Source organism: Syngnathus acus, chromosome 22 (genome assembly GCF_901709675.1).
Source record: "Syngnathus acus chromosome 22, fSynAcu1.2, whole genome shotgun sequence".
Lineage (NCBI taxonomy): Eukaryota > Metazoa > Chordata > Actinopteri > Syngnathiformes > Syngnathidae > Syngnathus > Syngnathus acus.
In genome coordinates, this window is record NC_051106.1 from 8,947,704 (window position 1) to 8,968,557 (window position 20,854).

At 46.0% G+C, this 20,854-nt stretch overlaps 1 protein-coding gene across 1 annotated transcript in view; it reads left to right on the forward strand.

The window, feature by feature from the left end:
• The window catches only part of grin3ba (glutamate receptor, ionotropic, N-methyl-D-aspartate 3Ba), a 45,295-nt gene that overhangs the window by 17,948 nt on the left and 6,493 nt on the right, over positions 1-20,854 (forward strand). The window contains exons 2-8 of the mRNA XM_037241135.1: positions 10,635-11,299; positions 14,337-14,833; positions 14,900-15,171; positions 15,846-16,082; positions 17,817-17,963; positions 18,027-18,172; positions 20,206-20,321. Of these exons, the coding sequence (XP_037097030.1) occupies positions 10,635-11,299; positions 14,337-14,833; positions 14,900-15,171; positions 15,846-16,082; positions 17,817-17,963; positions 18,027-18,172; positions 20,206-20,321 (2,080 nt within the window). The remainder of the gene's footprint in view (positions 1-10,634; positions 11,300-14,336; positions 14,834-14,899; positions 15,172-15,845; positions 16,083-17,816; positions 17,964-18,026; positions 18,173-20,205; positions 20,322-20,854) is intronic.

The following is a 20,854-nucleotide window of genomic DNA, read 5'->3' on the forward strand; positions in this document are numbered from 1 at the left end:
CTCTATATGGGCCACCCTTTGCGCCTTTGTTGATGATAACACCAAGTTATTTCCCACCACTATGAACTCCTCCAATTATACCCTCTGGCTAGAAGCCTTTAATAGCAGATAAGTGATTAGGACCTAATGCAGAGATTTGCCCCATTTACTTGATGCCGCAATTAATACGCAAGCGGAGGTACCGGAAAGTCAGATTAGAGACTTAATTTTCCTCGTATCCCAAAGGGAGGCGGCCAAATGGCCAATGATGGTGTTGTGATTACATTTCTGCAGAAATAGAGGGGGGGTCTTCCTTTATCATCGGGGGTCGTCCAACTTTCCCACTTGGTATTGCATCTATCTGATGGTATTTTTGGTAGGGCTATTTTTCCAATCGATATTCCAGACTCTAAAGAGGCAGTTAACTTATCAGCATCACGTTGTTGTTGTTGTTGTTGTTAAGCTACTTAAAGCAGACATATTGTGCAGCGAGTTGGGCAGCTAGCGAATGACTTCAGAATATATTTGTAGCATGCTTTCCTCAAAATACCCCAAGGATCAAGAAGAATGTGCAAAGAAATTTCAGCTTATTTCTTGCTATAGTTACACCCCATCAACTACTCGCCCAACAATGAGTCGTGACTTTGTTACCATGACAACACGGGGCAAAGAACTTGCTTAAACAGAACGGCCTGTCTGCCCTAGTGTAAAGGAACCGAAAGTTTGTAAAAGAAAAACAAAATTTTAATCAGGAATAAAAATGGATTCTTGCTATTAGCGGGGAAATGGGGATCAGGCTGATTAACATGTGTCCACATAGATGAATATCATTCATTATATTAACATATAAAGATGATTTGAGCAAATTTGTATTCAGAAACTTGCATCAAAGTGGTTCGCATTAATCAGTACTCAAGAAGTAGCTTTCAGTTTCCAAAGGTTTATGGACACCTGTTCTGAACAATGACATTGTTTTTTAAAAAAAAAAACATTTTTAAGTGACACCCAATTGTGTGACCTACATTTTAGCTGAGCTTATCTTAGCTTAGACTTGCTAACACAAACTTTAGATACGATTGCAACAAACTGCACCAGTTTATAAAAACAATTTTCTAACAAAATGAAGCTTCCAGCATTCAATCATGAGTTTGTTTTCAATTCAGGTGCTCCCAACACTAATGAAACAATGGCGCCCTTTACTTTTTGCATAAATTCGCACTTGCTGCTTTGTTAAGGTAGAGAGTGCGCTGTAAACAATTCGATTAGACCTCAGTGAGCGAGATCAGTCATCAAAATGACTAATGACACTTTGAGAAGAAGGCACGGCCTCACGGGCTACGCTAAGTGCATTTTTTTACTGGCGGGAGTCATCATACTTTTGTTTTTTTTGTCAAGCTAATTCCCCACGAGTATGCTAAGTATGGCATTTTGAATCTCACACACAAACACAAGAAATGTTGATTTAATGGATTCCTTAAGTGAACTGAGCAACAGCTTATTATCCTCTGCTTTTTTTGCTCATATGCAGGCAAATTTTATATTTTGCGTAGGGGGGGCAGCAGCTTTACTCTGACAATGAAGGACATCAAAATGGGCTGTCATGCTTGTTTTCTTCCAGCCAGCCTTTCACAGCAACACACTCAGAGAGAGAGAGAGAAAAAAAGAAGAAATCCAAAAATAATATGACAAGCCAGCGAATCATGGCGCCACCTGTGAAAAGACGACTGTTCTGTTCTCCAAAACATTTTGCCTCCCGAGAGCTATTTACCGCAAACTAGCCATTAGCATGCACCTTTTCTAAATGTACGGCTGTGATGAAAAGCACAGTGTGACGTGAAGGTCACCGGTTTGAATCCCGCCGCCGCAGTAAACACGAGTGCAGCGGTGCCCTGGTATATTTGGAAATGTTTAAATGTCAGCCTACGTGTTGCATTCAAGAAAAACACACACTCTCTGCAAATCACCGCAGGATAAATAAACTGTATATTTCCCCTTTATTGTTTTTTTTTTGTTTTTGTTTTTTTGTGGTGGGTTTGTTTTACAACCGTAGCTGAAAACAGAAGCCCAACTAGCTTTGATTTGTGCCGAGACTGTCCCTGGAAGTAATCCCACACTGAAAGTTAATCATCGGAACAACATTAGCCCAGTTTATTCACAGTTTAATAACAAACTCGGCTAATTGCGAGTCCACAAGATGGATGCTTGCCTACAGTTTGAGCTAAGCCCAGCCAGCAAAAAAACAACAACAACTATGATGAATTAACCGAACCAATATTGTCATAAAATCCTCTTGTACTCCAATATTGGAATGCTAACAAAGTCATAAAATTTGAAATTTTTACTCTTGAGATTTTATGCGGTAAATGTACCGCTAATCCTAGATGGGCTCCTCCTAGTGGTACAATAAGAAATACTGAATTAATCTTTCAAACTGTACATAAAAAAAAATCATGAGGTTATATTTGGAAGATTCATAAATATTATGAAATATATATATGATTGTATACATGTAATATTTGAACATTTCACAGATCATCCAACAAAGTTTGCCTCCCTGCTTTGTGTCTACAAGCTCCTCCAGCTAAATATTCCGTAAAGACTTTTAGTTGTGTTCTCCGGTGAGAATTTCCGATTTTTCATCTTTGGTGTCCAGCCAGCCTTCATCTGCTCGTCTTCCTCACGGCGCCCACCATCAGCACGGCGGGTCGCAGCTGCGCTAGCAGGTGCCGTGTTAGTTTGTTTTCAACATCTGCCAGAAGGGCCTGACTGTTGTTTTTGGCCCGTAACGTCTCAAACGCCTCCCTAGTGTTTTGTCTCCTGATCTGTTTTGACGTCGTTTCGCAGATGTTCGGATTTAATGGGCACGAACGGGAGGGAGATATACGTTAAGATGCAATTAAGACAGGTCGCTATCAATTATGCATTGTTGGGAGATTTCTTTTTTTTTTCTTGTTGCTGTTTTTCCAACCCAAATCACCGCTTGGGCGGTCGTTTCAATGACAAAGGCTATTTAAATTTGTCTTCTACCAGAAGGATTTGAATCTTCAGGGTTTTTTTTCCCTGTGTCTGTTTTAAATCACCTTGTCGGCCCCATTTCTCATTTCTCTGACGAAACCGAAACCCCGGTGTCACGAACAAATGAGAAAGTGCGCGGGAACAGATTGGTTTGCTTAAAAAAAAAAACACACACGGATACTGTAGCAGACCTCAAGGACATTTACACATTGGATTTTATTGCCGTTGCATGTGTCGTATGCACCGTATAAAACAATTTTGCGAGGTGAGGATAGGACGGCTAATACATTGTTTCGTTCTCGTACGTTTTTGCCGGCCGCCGCTCTGATATCGTGTCGCATCGTAACCAAATGTGCTTATCAGATGCCAATGTAATACGCATGTAATCTGAAATTAAGATGAAAGGAAGATTAAAAAGATTCCCAGAGGCAATTCCTGCCGTGATGTGGTAATACAAGGCCTTTGTTTAAATGATTTAAATCTAAAAAATGCTATTAAAGTACAAATAGTCACCAACGGGGAAAATGACATTTTCCTGGATGGTTTTTCCAAGATTCTCGAGGGTACTACTGAGTGAGTTTTGGGTCCAAAATTGCTGAGGTGGCCCAAATAGTGATCAATCCGCTCGACGAACACAATAAACACAACGATTCCCTTTGAGCTTGATTTGGGTGCAGAGTCTGCTTAGTTCCGACACTGCGAATAAGAGTTTGAATGCTTGCCTGCCTCCATGTGACCTTTAATGGACTTCTGAACAGTCCATCTTGTAGTCTTCCCTTCACCTCGAGTCAACTGAGATCTCTCTAGCTCCCAATGTATAGAAAGTGACTTGACAGAAATATGGACCGGTTGATTGTTTCAACAAGTTAGCTAAAATGATGCAATCGTCAAGCTAATCCAGGTCTTGACCCTAATTAGCATCTCAGCTAACAATGAAGATAAGACATTAGGATGTTTTGGTAACCTCGGATAAATTCACCATCTGACCGAACCGGCCGTGACATTAGCCCGACAATCCCGTCGCTAACAGGCTGCCATTTGTCAAACGCCTCCCGGCCCGCATTCAGATTAGCGACTAATGGACTTTTTTTTTTGTTTAATTCCGTCTCTGTCACTCATGCTCCTGATTTTTTTTTTTTCCTGCCACGTCCCTTAATTAGCCCCCTTTTGATGTCCCGCTTTGTACGTGAAATCATTCACTCTTCCCCAGCCACTCCGTTTCTTCCGTCATTCGCCGGACTCATGGAGATGGATGAAAGGCCGCTTCAGCGGAGAGCGCGCGGGCGGGCGAGCGGTCGCAAATATCCAGGCCTCGAGTCGTTTAGTCACGGCCCGATCATTCATCCTGGGTCGTAGCCCCGCGTCGCCATCATCCTCGACTAGATGCGAACACATCGCTGCTAAATAGCTTCCATCGCTCGCTTGTCTTACTTCGCCGGCCCGAGTTCGTGCCCGGGCTGCGAGATTCTTAAAGCGAGAGCCCGACACATTATCCCACCCACTCTCAAGTCACTCGAGTGTACTGCTGTGTTTTTATTAGAATGAATGGGAAGAGTATGATGGTCACATATGGGCGGCCGGTGGATGAAAGCCGTCGCGCTTGAGGAAAACTCTTGTTGACTTGCCATTTGTTTGAATTTTGCCGTGACTTTTTGACCGGCGCAATAAACTTATTTTCTGGGTGGTGCGAGAAGTTGCCATCATAAGTGTTAATACTGAATTTATTTGGCAACAAATGGCTGAATGGACTTTAGGCGGTCTTTAACTGTTACCAAGAGAACTGTTGCGACTTTAACGTTACTTCTAAACTGTCTTTTTTTGCCACCAGTCACCCATCAGGTACCCAGAAATACCTCAAGGCCCCTTGAAGATCTCGACATCCCATTTTAATCACGATGCGCCTTCCGGCTCCGCTCCCCGTAGGCTGAGTGTTCTCGACATGGCGTCACTTTGCATCCGAGCTCCGTATCATCCTTCTTGCTAAACTAAATCATGTTGTCATCTGGCCGTTCCAAGCCAGCAAGAGGCTATTTTCCACCCTGACAATCCCGGCAGCAGCCTGGAAACACCCAAAACAGCTTATTTTCTCCCCTCCGCCCCCGCCACCTCAACACGATGGCGTGATGATTACCGCCAGTGCTCAAAGCTCATCTTCACTGCGAGCAGGGAGTTATGATCTGGAAAATTGCAGCCCCGTCGGAGGGTCTGGAGGACGTCCGCCGTGCGACGGCCGTTATTGACAGATGTACAACGTCATCGGACGCCGCTACTGCGCGGCGCTCGGATGAATCCGCCACCAAAATGCGATTAACGGATGGCAATCACGAGTCCGATTAGTTTTCCTTTGTGCACCCGGATCACTCGGATTCTCGGCACTCTATAATAGCGGCGGAACAAAGTACAAACACTTTTTTTACCATCCTTAAATCGATTTTTCAGTTCTACGTAGACGACTGTACTTAACTAAAAACTAAACGGAGATTGAACAAATCTTATGAGCATCAACGGAGAGGCTGCTTGCTGATGCAGATCCATTCAGCATTTTTTTTTTTTTTTTCTGCTGTGAGCTCGTATCTCTGCGAAAGGGACGATGAAAGGAGCTCCTGACAAAAGCGACGGCGAGGCATCTCTGACATGACAAGCCTCCCACAGATGCAGGCGCTGCACTCAGCACTCACGAACCGGCCCGGAACGGCCCGAGTCAGCCACGTCAGGAGGCTCGTTAAAAGCCAATCCGCCCGTCATGAGCTCATCCTTTTTTTTTTGCTTAGATTGACATTCAAGTCAGCTGATGAATGTTAAAATCTTGATATTGAAACTAGATGTGAAATTGTTTCATGCAGAGAAACAGAGCTATGCTATGCAACTATTAGCATGCTAGTACGGCAAAGTGCCTCCAGTCTTCGAGTAATTGATATATAAATGCCAGTAGGTGGCAGCAAAGCAAGATGTGAACTCCTCAACGCACTTCAATGCAGTTCCTTGACATTACGATGCCACAAGATGGCGCCAACATACATTTATTAACACAAAACCATAATTATAATATAATCTACCGGGATGCAGGACGAAACAAACTGCGTTAGAGATTTTTGTACTTGCGTAAACACTGTTGGCATGCTATCAATTCATGGTGAAAATAATGCAAGTTGAGTCTTTTACATTCCCTGCATACATTTTCTGCTTGTCAGCCCTGTTGCATTCATGCGCTATTTCTTCCCAAAATGCATCCTCCAGCTATTGAATATAATTCGATTAATGCCAAACAAAAGGGCCTCAAATACTTTCTCAATTACACGCAAGCCTTTATTTCAATTATCAGGTTTGATTGGTTTGATTCCCAGTGTAGTTTCTTGTGAGTGGATTGCAAGCATTACTCTCACCCTTCCTCACAATTTGGAGTGCTCCCGTGTAAAATATGAGCCTGGAGGAGCAAACAAGAACCTGTCGTCATTTACGGCTTTATCCGCCATCACTCAGGCGCACTGTGTGTGCGTGTGTGTGAGTGTGTGTTTTTTTATTTATTTATTTGTTTTGTTTTTTACAATGCCATGGCGTCTTCCTCCAGCATACAGGCTCCTTACCTTTAATGGACTCTACGCGCTCATAGCCGCCAGCCACCGCCGCCAAATTGTCCCGGGCAGCCTGAGCGTCGGGCGTCCATTCGGTCCAATCAAACGTAATTCAGAGCGTGCGTTAACGCTTTCCGCCTGCTGTTTTCCGTCCTCTAACTGCCACCTGACGCGCGCCAGACGCCGCAATCTGCTCCTCATCTTTTCCAGCGTGCCATCAAGTCAAGATTCTTTTTTTTTTTTTGGTTTGGTTTGGTTGTTGCCAAAATTGCACAAATCACGCTTCTTTTTATTTTTGCTGTGTCGAGCACCTCACTGTGAAATATGATGTCATACATTTTCACCGCATGAATAAGAAGCAACAATTTGTCCGTGAAACTTATTTAATGCAGCTTTCAAATACATTTGTTGTTTCTATAAATGCACAGTTCGTGACCGAGCTCCTACGCAAAAAAAACCTGTTGCGCAAAGAAGTTGTCAGTATTCAACTCGAGCACCCTGGAGTTGTTAATGATAACATTATTATTTGCATGCAATTACACATAACAACTGTCTGGTCAACTGAGGTGGCCGCTTGAAATACAGCGGCGTCAATGCGTCAAGTTGCGCTTAATGAAGCTTGTTTATTTGGATGCATGGGGACAAAACGATGGGCTCCTTCGACAAATTAGTATTCCGCAAGTGTGTCGATTTGTTTTGTCTAATATTCTCTTGTGGTCTGCCGATCGGATCAAATTCCACTTGCCTTTTTGATTGCTTTTCTGAGTTGAGAAATGAGGGGGGGGGGGGTTGGATCATTCTGAACACGACCTCCCAGCACAGAATAATTGCTCAGGATAATCTTTGAAACATTTGAGAATTGGGCCTTCGCTGATCAAAAGGGCGGGAAAATGTTGATGGAAAAAAGTCAGGACCAAAGGATAAGATCATCTTTCATAAACATCTGAAATTCTGGACTTGCAAGGGAGGCTAAAAAAAAAGAAAATCCTCATATTTGGCCTGATTATCAGGCTGTGCACTTAAGATTCCCCACTTTGTTAAAATTAGAAAAAAAAATGATTTATTGACCACCTGTTGCTTTGGCAGGTGCTTGAAAGTTTGTTTGTTTGGGGATGATAAATTTATTTTGATATTAAATCTTCAAAAGTAGACAGTTGCATTATTTTGACTTGCGAAATCAGATTTGGCGCCCCGCTGCGAAAACAGACACGCAACACCTCTCCATCTCATTCAAGCTCCAAACCAACGCTCAGCCCTTTTTTTTCCTCCACAAGTGCGGATATTAAACCTCACATATCAGTCTTGTGCGTCCGTCTTTCATCACCAACATATATTTACAGCCGCTATCTGGCGCGTCCCGCCGCTCGTACACCTGCTGAAATATTAATGTGCTTGCTGGAGTGTTGTTTTGGAATGCTGCCTCCACCCTTTCAATCTCGGGTCCTCCTTCCTCATCACCAGCTTTGTTTGTGGTCCGAGGAAGAAGAAAAGCAGCCATTCACAAACCCGGGCAGCCGGCCCATACCCACAGTGCCAGGGCGCGTGCGTGTGCGCGCGTGTGTATTGAAGTGAAGCTCCGTTGCGCGTCTCGAAGCTCACCGCCTTTGCCCTCGGCGTCCACTCGCCAGCTCTTAAGGCTAAACTTCCACTTCGTAGCCTTTAATAAGCTCTCAAACTGCAGGTGCTGCGACTCGCTTTGTGTGTCATGTTCTGAAATCTATTTTCGTGCACGCTCGCGCATCGGGTTGAAGCTTTACGCACCGACGCCTAAATAAGGAATGAGCTTAGTAACCGTGAGCCGCTCCCTCGCGGCGTGATCCGTCACGGCCGTGTCAGACCGCTTGATCGGCCGAGTCCGAAGATCCAAGTGGATTTAGCGTGCGCACCCCCTCCGAGACGCCTGAACCTGCAACGGTTCGCCGTAATAGAATAAAAAAGAATCACAAAGCATGTGATTTCAACATCACTTTTTGATTTCTTGATTAAGTGTGCAGAACATCTTCCATCAAGTCCAGCTCATCAGAATCAGGACTTGCATCCAAGGCTGCTAATTTGCGTGAGAAAGGGCGTTGCACTTGATTTTACACCGGAATAATGCTGACGTTCCCGCTCACTTGCTTATCTTGCATTCTTCCTCGGAGCCTTTGCGCTTGCTGATGGAACTTTTACCTGAGAACGGCGGAAAAAAAAGAGGGGTATCATGCATACAGATGCTCAGAGGTCAGGGACATTTAACACGCTCAGCTAATGTCTAGCAGCTTGCTAATGTGTAAACCTTTGCCACGGTTTGAAGACTTTTATACGTTAAGCAAGGGCAACATTACAGGAATATGTATTCGAAAAAAATAGAAGGAATGAAAAATGTTTTAAACATTGTTACAGTCCACTTGCATCAGGGCCCAAATCGATCCCAACCAGTTGTAGCAATGATGGCTTTTTACATAATATTTCCATATTTTTTTCTAACCCTGGCAGAGGTTGTGCTTTTATCGTTTTCAATGTTTTTTTTAAGGTCATCTTGCAATATTTTATAGTATGGGCCAGAAATCACATCTCATCTCCACTCTACCTGCTCCATTCATTTTATATCTCTTTTTACACGGCAGCTGTGCACTTTGGGCATGTTTGCGAGCATTTCATCGAGGGCCGTAAATCACTAAATATTATTATTATTATTCCAGCCTGTGCTCTTGAGGACTGGAAATACTGGAAACAGTGGTGATCTTCTCACTTCAAACACGTCCATCTTGTCCCATCTTATTTACGCACTCGGAGAGGATGAATTCCTCCCCCTGCATTAAATCAAGCACACTTCAGTCATTTTTTTTTTCCTCTTAAGAAACTCGGCGGTGGGCTGCGTTTGTTTACTCCCGGGTGGGACATTTCCATTTGAATGAATGTGTCCAATCTGCACTTTTGTGGGAATTTTTCATCTTTAAAGACTCACAGGTGACATCCGAGTAGTGTGTGTATTGTGCTTCTGCAAGCGTCGCAAATGTGCACAACGGGCCTTCAATCATGCCTTTTTACATGGATGCTTATGGCGGAACGTGTCAGCCGACGTTTGTTGTTGCGCGTCGGGTGCATGCTAATCCCGCCGTCCAAAGGCTTCAAAAGATGAACTTTGGTCTTCCTCTATATATGAAAGATCAACCTTGCCCGGAGCGCCGATAGCATGAAATATTGTCAGCATCCCCAAAGGAAGGCGTTGTTGGCGGGTGGGGGCGGGGTTGGACTTCCATCTGTGTGCTGCGTTCAAGGACAACAGTGTTATCCAGTTTGGAAGCGTATGAAACGAGCCAGTGTTGTCGCAAGGGTGTCGGGCAGCGGACGCGACTGTCACCCCGCCAAGCCGCGGCGGATTAAGCGCACGTAGCGAGCAGTTTGCCTCAAACCGATTGGTCCTGAAAGAATCAAAGACTGGCCTATGTTTTCCGATCATACTGCAAAATCGTTCCAGTAAAGTTTCGTCATCCCAATGCGTGTGGTAAAGTTGTTTTTGTCTTTGGGAAAGTCATAGATTCTGTAATCGTGAGAGGAATCGGAATCAGGAACGATTAATCGTAGTACACATACATTTTTCCAGTATGGAATTTGTCCGTACTTGCGTAGGTTCGTATCGACGACCAAGGCATGGCGTACCTGACCCAAAGTCAGCTGCTTCCAGTTCAAACGTGACCCGAACAATCAGAGCTCCGGAAAACCGATGGATTGAAACGGAAGAGAAACGTTTGTTAGAAGCTACAAAATTGCCTTGACACCTTGAAAGAGAATTCTTAGGAGCGGCTGCTCTTGATTCTGCACCATCTCGTCTGCGTAATGGCTCAATTGCAGTAAAAAATGACACCCGTTCTTCTGGTAATAACAGTTTTCATGTCAGGTGTGTCAGAACCTGAAATTATGTGAGGATGGCCAGAGGAAGGCTCTGAGGAGTGACGATTTACTAACTGACATTGTCACCACTCGCCTCCCGAAAACCGCAGTCCAACTCCGGGTCACGACACCACCGTGCCACTCTTTCACTTCCCTGTGACCAATTACATACTTGTCTTTCCTGTTCTCCGACAGAACGCCTTCCACCTGCAGATGTCGGCCCGCGTGCCTCCGTCGTCGCTGGGCAGCCTGCTGCTCGCCGTCCTGCAGGCGGGCGACGGCGGGGAGGATGGCGGCTGGCGAGGCGCGGCCGTGCTTTGCCCCGGTTGGGAGGAAGGCAGCGACGGTCTGCTGTCCCACCTGCAGAGCCACAGCGGGGCCGCCTGGCACCTGTGGAACGTGGTCAACCTGACCCAAGTCTCCAACGGCGCTGGCGAGGAGAGGCGGGAGGACCAGAGGGAAGAAGAGGTCCTGCGAATCCTCTCCACACGTTTACTCCGGGCCGCCTCGCCCGTCTCCAGCGTCCTCCTGCTGGGCTCGGACCCCGAGTGCCTCTCTTCGGTGCTTCGGGTGGCCCAGCGGCTCGCCCCGTCGTTGCCGGCCCTGCAGTGGATCATGGGCTACCCGCTGTCGCCGGACTCCCTGCATACTTTGGGGGGCCCCCTGGGACTTCTGGCCTATGGGGAAGTGGGGCGCAAGCCTATCAGCTTCTACATTCGCGATGCGCTGCAGCTGATTGGCCGAGCCATCACGGTGGCAGCCGCGGCCAGGCCCGACTTGGCGCTGATACAGAACATGGTCAACTGTTACGATAAAGCCACGCGACGGGAACCGCCTTCTCCGGGACGATATCTGTCCAGGTAAACCATTTTTCTTCGCTCCTGTAGATTCAAAAGCGAGCTTCTGACAGCTCTCGTAGCACATATGAACATTTTCCACTTAAAGCCGAACAAAGCTGCCATGTTTACACAGTTCTCGGTCTTGATGCAACGTTGACGGGGAGATTGGTTTTTTTTCTTCTTAAGAAGGCACAATGGATGAAACGGCATGTATCCTATCCTCATTTTTCCCTCCCTCTGGAGAAGGATTTGCATCAGGAGTGACGCCAGCGCCAGCTGAGCGTCTCATCAACAACATAATCGCCAACCGGAGAGTCCCCATCGTCTGCAGTTAAAGTGAGCGCGGGGTCGTGCCAGAACAATTTTGATCAGGAGGCTCCGGGCTAGAACGAGTCGAGAGACTTACAAAGCAATATGAGCAGATGACTCGGCTGCCTCAAGTGCACCGGGACGCCCGTTGAGCCGTCCGTGGCGAAGACTACAAAATGACGGGACCTGACATTTACAACTTTCCGGGCTAGAATCAAAGGCGACGACGAGTAAACAAGAACCGGGAAAAAAAAATCTGACGTCCCTAGCAGGGAAGGCAAATAATATAAAGCAAGAGATGAAGGTTAATTTGAAGGCCGGGGGATGGGGCGGTCAAGGTACAATGGGGGGGGGCGCACTGAGTCACCACCTCAAGAATAAACTTATAGTCTTCAAAAGTGGAGAATGTTTGGCTACGCTTCTATTTCAGCTGCCTGTAATAATCATAAAATACGCTGTTGCTTATTCCCGAGAGAGCATTAAAGAGAAAATACACTCATGAGGACGCGGGAAGCCGGGAGGGAAGGAAGAGAAACACAAATTAAGTCACAATGAAGTTGAAGCAGCCCTGCAAAAAAATAAAAAAGCAATAAGGTTGATGGAGAAGAATCTGAAATCGCCGCCATCTCGCCGGACAGCGAAAGATTAAAAGGCCTGAAAACAAGCTCTGTCGGGAGTCTTCCTTAAGGGGAGTAAACTTTCCCTCCGGAGGAAGATGGAACGATAAGATGGAGAGACGAATGCCTGAGACTCTCTTATGGAGTCATTACTTACCAGCGCCGCTTTGTTGACATTCAGTCTTGAGCGCCGCGACCGACCCGCCAGGTACGATTGACGGGAAGCCATCCCTCTCGGACGCTGCCGGGGATGCTTAGTGACATGCCCCGGCGCGTCGCCTCATCCATTAGGCCTGGCACAAAAACATACTATGACGGGGGGGAGGGGCTTATACTGACATTTGACGTTCAAAAGTGGGGGGAAAATGTGCAAAAAAAAAATCGGGCCCAGAAATCTGCACCCTGCAAAAATCGGGACCAGAGACCTACCCTGAAAAAACTGAAAAAAAAACAAAAACCCAACGGAGATTCTACACAGAGATTTCATTTGGATGTCGCATTGAGGATAAGAGCGTGGCCCGCCTTGATGAATCATCTGTCTTTTAGTATATGATGATTCAGCCGCGCTATTACCAAGAGTGATTTCAACATCCCGGGCAGGGGAAGCACTCGCACTTTTACTGTCAAGCCGGCTGATGAGGAAACATAAGCGGCGGCCAACGACGATGACACCAGCTGCATTTGGGATAAGTTCTTTTTTTGTGCGAGACAAATGATAAAAATTGATTATCGCACCGTCGGAGTAAATAATGATGGCGGCGGCAGCGGGGGGCGAGAAAGAAACTGTCGGAATTCGCAAACGGAAGACTCGGAGCTGAGGTTAATGACCCGTGTGATCAATCTAATCTTTTTATTTCACAAAGCATATCTCATGCTTAATGGGGAGGGCATTACATTCCACCCACGTCGATTTTTCCACGGGAAAGTCCAAAACGAGGAAAGACGAGGTCATCTCCCACCGGGGATCTTCCGCAGTCCATGCACGGTTCACCGACGCGGTGATCCCTGCATTCTTTAACATTTCAACAACCGGGCCGTAGCGTTTCCAGTGGCTCGACACCAATCCAGATCCGATCAAACGTGACTCAGACGGGTCCGAATGGAGACGCCGCCCCTCCCGATGAAACGCAAGATGAAATTGCGCCGAGTCGGATTGCTCATCCTGATCTATTTCGTCCTGCGTGGAAGCCACCCATAGCAATACCACTTTTTTCAATTCAGAGAAGACCCCGCATTAACTTTTAATTATGACTTTCCGGGAGATGCAATTCCCCCAACCGAGATGACTGTCGAAAGCTCCTCTATCAGAGCGTGGCCCACTGCAATATCTTTTTTTAACCTTTTGATTGCCTTTTCCTATCCGTCATTTGCTTAAACTCGGATGTTTATTTTTTCCGGGACGCAACTGCCTCGCGGTTCTGATCTGGGGTTCTCGAGCCTTCCAATGTGGTTCCTCCCACATCCCAATAAGTTCTTGGCTAAATGATTCCTGATTGAGACGTCCTTGGAATTGATTTTTGAGGACAGAGATGCTTTTCACATGCATATTAGCGTCATTAAAAAGTCTCAATTGGCCACCGATGTGATTGTTTGTAAACGTGACCCTTGGCTAAAGACAAACTCCAGCTCACCCGCACCCCTAATGAGGCCGAGCACGATGGAAAATAGATGTTTATTTTCCCCTGACACTTTCAACCGAGTCTGTTTTGAACGTCTCGCGATGTCCTTTTATGGATATGCGAGAATTTTCTGAGCTATCGAAAGGACGACTGAATTTCCCCATGGCGATAAATAAACAAACCATCGCCACCCGCTATATCAAAATTCATCGCTCGTGTCGCCGCTATATCGAAAGTTTTTCAAGCGAACAATTTTTTAATGTATTTTTTTTCTGTAAACATACGAGCAGTAATGCCCACCACACGTGGGAAATGAGAGCCGCAGTGGCCGTTGCAGTTTTTCAGTCGTTTATTGAACAACGGGAGAGCAGTAAAACGCAAGCAACGTTATGCACAGTAACAGTCCAAAGTCTTTTTTTTATGAGGTTGTGTTTTAATGCATTTGGAATCTGTTTAAAGTGCGTGGAAAGGGTAAAACAATAAAAATATACTATCTACAATCTGTGCCTTTAGGTTTTTCTCCAACACCTCCTTCACTGGTGCCACAGGGCTGATCCAGGTGGACGCTGACCTCTCCAGAGTTCTTTCCTCACAGCTCTTCCATGTCTGGAGCCTTAAGAGGGGCGCCTTGGGCCAGCCGGCCTGGGTGACTGTCGGTCAGTGGTCCCGAGGCAGGCTGGAGTTGGAAGGCGGTGTCCAGGGTCTGGTGGGAGGCTTCAGCAGCAGCCAGGGTCAAGGCCTCGGCGCCGGGGTGAGGGGAAGTGACGGTCAAGGGGACTTTAACCCCGGGGGACGCTGGAGGCCCGGGCTGTCTGTGGAGGGGCATCGTCTACAGGTGGTCACCCTGGTGGAACACCCGTTTGTGTTTACCCGCGAGGTGGACGAGGACGGGTTGTGTCCTGCAGGACAGCTCTGTCTGGACCCCAGGACCAATAGGTCGGATGTGATACAAGGACTGTTCAACCAGTTGCATAACCCAAACGCATCAGCAGCAGATTGGGAAGGCAGTGGTAAGGCTTCCGTCAGTTGAATCGCTTTGCCTCATCAGAATTCAGCTCGGGTCTTCCCGTCCGCAGGCCTTCCGGAGGATCTGCGTAAGTGCTGCTACGGCTACTGCATCGACCTGCTGGAGAAGCTGGCGGAGGACATGGGCTTTACCTTTGACCTCTACATTGTCGGGGACGGGAAGTACGGGGCCATGAGCGGCGGCGGCCGCTGGACGGGCCTGGTGGGCGACCTGAGGAGCGGCACGGCGGACATGGCGGTCACCTCGTTTTCCATCAACTCGGCCAGGAGCAGAGTCATAGACTTCACTTCGCCCTTCTACTCCACCAGCCTGGGCATCCTGGTACGGAAAGTATTTGTATTTCTACATTTCCGAGTGCGAGACGTTTTGAACACCTCCACCCCCGCCGCTTCATTTTACCCTTTGGCTCCTCTCATTCCACCAACAGAAGTTCATTAGCGAGTGAATAATTAGTTTCGCTTTACGCCGGGCCTATTAATTATGGAAATTCCAAAAACGAGCAGCAGTTTAAGACGCCGTAACGGCTCAGGGAGGCGAGCCCCGAGACACGCCGCCGTTATTCGTTTGATTTGTTAACATCTCCCCGTGCGGCTGACACGCTGCGATGTATAATATGATCTGACGGTAGGGTCCCATTTCGGAATAAAGGCTCATCTGCCTGTAAGAAAAGGAAAAAAAAAACTCCCTTACCCTTCCAGAGTTGTCATATTGTGTAAAATGGAAAACCGTGGATGGGTTTTACAAGCTAATTATGGCTGGCTGTGTTTACCGACAAGACACCTCAGGCTGGTGGTAAAAATATGAAGCAGATAGTGAAACGACTCTCTCAAGGATTTCGGAGAAAAATGGTGCACAAAGTTAGGCGCGTAACTCCGCTATTTTACAGCCCAGTGAGCATTACTGCATTTGCAGAGACCCTGCCAAAATGCAATCCTTGCCAAGGAACGAGTTAAAACATGAGAATAAAAACTCACAAAAGCTTATTTTTTTTCCAGGTGCGTAGTCAGGACACCGCCGCCCCCATCGGCGCCTTCATGTGGCCCCTGCATTGGTCCATGTGGGTGGGCATCTTCGTCACGCTGCACCTCACCGCCCTCTTCCTCACCTTGTACGAGTGGAACAGCCCCTTCGGCATGACCCCACACGGGCGCAACAGGGTTCGCGTCTTCTCCTACTCCTCCGCCCTCAACCTGTGCTACGCCATCTTGTTTGGCCGCACCGTGGCCACCAAGGTAACATTGCAATCATTTCCTTGATGGATGGGAATTTTGTTTTCAAGCGGCTGGGAGCTGAGGCAATAGGATAAAAGCAGTTAAGGTAATTCGGGAGAGGATTTAGGGGACTTTTTGCGGCACAACGACCAAAAAAATAACCGGGGAGCAAAGAAGATTGATTGAGGGAGAGCTTGGATGTTAGGCAGTGATGAAGTAAGGAGCCACGGGGAGGATAATGCAAGGGTGAGTGTCTCCACGGAGATTGGAAGAGTTATGACCGGCGTGATTGGGATGGATGAAGTTGAGAGGGGCGAACAGAGTGGAGGTCAACTCTCCAAGAGAAAGTTTCAGACAGGTGAGGATCCAGAAACAAAGAGGAGAACATGACCAACCACGTTGGGTTTTGAGGTTAATCGGCTAAGCGGAGATGAGGAACTGACCAATTTTCTTGAAAATGCATCACCGTTACGATTTACCGGCAATGTTCCCTGACAGATTTGAGGCTGAAGTGAATAAAACATTGCAGTTCCTAAAAGTGAGCACTTGTGAGAAAGGTGGCTAATGTAAAATTTGATTCACTTCAGTCCCTCAAAGGTCGGTCTGCCCGGTGCAAGTGTCAATTTGGACACATCCAGAGAGTCCTCTTGACATGACCCAATTGTCTGTCTCGTTAAGATCTTCAGGCATATCAACCTGGAAGGTATTTTCATGGTAGACTAGGAGAGAAGCGTTCAACCAGGTCACGTAGACTTTGGACTCGCCTCTAAGTTGTCCTGGGAGCACCTCAGTATCCTTCAGAGACTTTGACTCCTAAGCGCAGGAAATTTGATGACTAACCAGATAATTCTCGTTCAAATCTCGTCACTCCGGTCTCGGCATGTGAACCTCGCCGAACGCAAGGTCGTTTTCAATCCCTGTTTATCTGTCTGGAAAGAAATATAATGCCCGTTCGCAAATCCTAAAATACAACATCAATGTCCAACGCCTTGCCGTGAGTTGGCAAGCCATCATAATACCGTCTCGAGAGAAAGGCTCGCAAATGGCTCGGGGCTGAACGGCAACAGAAGCCGAATTATTAGGGAGACCTTCGCCTAATTGAAAGGTCGAGGCTTTGATCCTCGCTGATGAACAGATTTGCCCCCATTAGCAGCCCCGCTTCCCCGGGAACACATCTCATCGCACTGCATCTGAGCCAAACATTCACTTTCTTCGCGAGCCCGTCATTAAATAGCTGCCAAGGAATGCTTTTAAATCCAATTAGCTGCTGTAACTTACACTTTCACTTTGGACTTCAAACAACATTGGAACATTGGAGCCCTGACTTTGACTGTGCGAGCCCAAGGGCATTTTAATGTCATTTCAGTTGACAGCAGAGGGCGCTATTGGGCAAAATAGCCTCTCTTACATGAGGTGGATTTTAATTGGTGGAATAAATGATTGGCTTTCATGAGTGGGCGTAAAGTACACAGTAGCCGCTTCCACCATCCCCGAGGCTCATGTTTCCGAGGCGCTTCCTTCTAAACAGCTCCCCGTTGTTGGATTTGCTTTAATACGCCCGGCCATCTTTTTTTCAATTAACTTAATTGGGTGCTAATGTGGCCGTTGTAAAGAGGATACAGAGCTTTAAGTGTGCAACTCAACTTGTGTCAATACTTCAAGTGTCCTTTGAAGAACAAAACTTGGTCCTCACTTTTTTTTTATACGGCGCCACGTTGTAAGGCTTTTATTGCCCCGCCCCCTTCCCGTCTTCAGACCCCTAAATGCTGGACGGGCCGCTTCCTGATGAACCTGTGGGCCATCTTCTGCCTGCTGGTGCTCTCCAGCTACACGGCCAACCTGGCCGCCGTCATGGTGGGCGAAAAGACCTTCGAGCAGGTGTCGGGAATCCACGACGACAAGGTTAGACTCGAAACGACTTTGTGTTGTCGTTGAGGCCAATGTGATTTTTTTTTTTGGGGGCAGCTGCACCATCCGTCGCTGGGTTTCCGGTTCGGCACGGTGCGGGAAAGCAGCGCCGAGGATTACATGAAGAAGAGCTTTCCCGAAATGCACGACTACATGCGGCGCTTCAACCAGCCCACCACCCCTGAGGGCGTGCGTATGCTCAAGTAAGGCCAAATTGTAAAACGCTATCACGTCGGCATCATAATTCAAAGCGCTTTTTTATTCTTCTATCAACAAGCAAACAAAGATGTCACGCCTCCTTAATGGAAATCTTTATTTAAAAAGCGACACATGCAAAAAAAAAAAGCTTGTGCAAAGTTTGCCCTTGATCCCGGATGAGAACGGCAACGTTGTGTACTGATGAGCCTCTCCGATTGCCCAAACATAAGAAACAAACAAATCTCACCTCCAAGCGGGACAAGGTGAAGACTGCACAAACGATCAGCTCGGAAAGTTGCTTCAAGAAGCGAGAGAAAAAAAAGGTTATCGCTGAGTTCACTCAAATGGTTCAATGAAATTATTTCAGGTTTACTGCATTAATTGAAACGCCCTCGCTGGAATGATAACGGACCTTCCAAAAAAAGAAAAAAACAATTAATTAACTGAAAGCTCACACAAAAAGTGGAACTTTGGAAAGAAGCAACACGAGTACAAACTCTTTAAGTTGTTTTCATGTCTTCATCATCAGCATTATTTAGATATGATTAAGATCAACCTGTTCTCGATTTATCGAGGCTGATTAATCGCCAAATATACATGTTTTTAATGTGCTTATATTTTCCTTATCGTGTAATGTGTCATGTTTTTTTGTAGTAAATTTCTCCAATTTTGGCCAATTTTAAAAAAGCTAATATTTTCCCATTAATCGGTCAATTTTGTCCGATTGGCCAATAAGATGTTAGAAAATACATTTGACCAAACTGTAACTTGATTTTTTTAATGATAAGTTGGACGAAGCGAGTAAAGTGTAGCAACTTGTTGACAGAAGACGAGAACCTACACAGGCCGATCGAATGTCCGCACTGCGTTTGAGTGGAAAAAAGAGACGAGAAAAATGAAGAAAACACAATCGGTTCTTCGAGGACGACAAGTCCCGCGGTCTGGACCTTAAGACGAGGAGGAAATAACCATCACAGGCTTCCTTCCTCTATTTTATGCGCACCACCAAGGTGAAGCATCGGGTAGCGCCCGCCGGTTTGTGTTTATGTCTCAGAAGAAGAGCCTCCCTCCTCCCTTCCATGTTTCTTTGCACCTGACAGGCCTCACTAGAGGTAAACAATAAAACACTGCTGCTCTGCAAGCACAGCAGAAAAAAAAAAAAAAGAAAAAAAAAAACAACTCTGGAAAGTCAGCCTTTTGTCTGGCGGTAAACATTGGCAAACTTGAAGGGCGATTGAAATTTTGGGATTTTCGGGGATCTGACTCGACCCACGCGCGACCTCCATCGTTGTCACATGATCCTAAAAGTACTTGATATCATTTTTGTCTATTGTCTGACACTAACATGATTATAATCCAAATGATTATGAAATTATATTGACAAAATAATGTAAACATGTTGAACCTTGATACAAATTATGACAAGATGTTTTTGAACAATACATCTTTTGAGAAGAGAAAAAAAACTTTTATATTGGTTCATTTGTGTTTTTGTTGTTGAAAATTGCATATTGGAAGACATAACATAATCCCGTGGACACACAAAAACCGCTTAGCGAGCTTATGAGAAATGTAAACGTGGGCTTTCATGTTGTTGTCTTTTCCGTCATAATTGTTTCCTCCTCAGCCTGCGTCTGGGCCGCGTTTGGACGCTTGAAATCCACTTTGTTGCGCTGACACTTATCTCCAGCCGCCTGTTGTTCGGCGGCAAAGAGGAGCGCTCTATAATTAGAGGTCAATTAGGTTCAGGCGGATCAATAAGAGGAGGAGAAGAAGACGAGTGTTTGGCAGCGCGGCCAAAGTCTTATCGGGCTGCCACAGAGGCTGGCAGCTTAGCTAAATGATTTACGTGTTTACACGAGGATGCACTTAATGGCGTCCGCTTTGTATTTAGGTTTTTAGTCCGGCTGCGTTTCGAGACGTCGCATGTCAAATTCATATGATGCCTTTGTGGGCCGAATGATGCGATTTTTCACTCCAATATCTCATTGGAAGATTTTTTTTTTTTTTAATTAATCGATTTGCATGTGTGTGTAAGGACGGATCCTCCCAGTCTGGATGCCTTCATCATGGACAAAGCCCTGCTAGATTTCGAGGTGTCCATCGACGCAGACTGTAAGCTGCTGACGGTGGGCAAGCCGTTCGCCATTGAAGGTGCGCTCCAAACACAAACTTTACAAATTTTACATTATTTTTCTTTATTTTATCATAATATTATTTATTATAGTATATTTTATAATTATATATGATCATTATTTTATCTTTATTTATTTTCTTTATTTATTCAATTTTTTTTTTGTAATTTTCAACACGCAATACATTTGAATTGGATAGTCATTTGGGTGGAGGGCAAAGACTTGTTCTCCTATCCAATCAGTATATGGATTTATAAGGGATGATTTATTTCTTACATACAGCATGCCTCCAAGAATGTGGGTCAACACACATAGTACACACACACACGCGATAAGTAATGTGTCCGTGTTGGGGCAGGAGCTGCACATTATTCATCGACACACACGTGTTCTATGACCACGGGCCACCTCTGTCGAGCAGCACACACCTTGACGTATGCACACCACACACACGCACACACACACACACGGATGGTGAGGATCAAATAGTACGTTATCTCCGTGAGTGGCAGTAGTGATTCACCGCATGAACTTGTACTGCAGGCTAAAAGT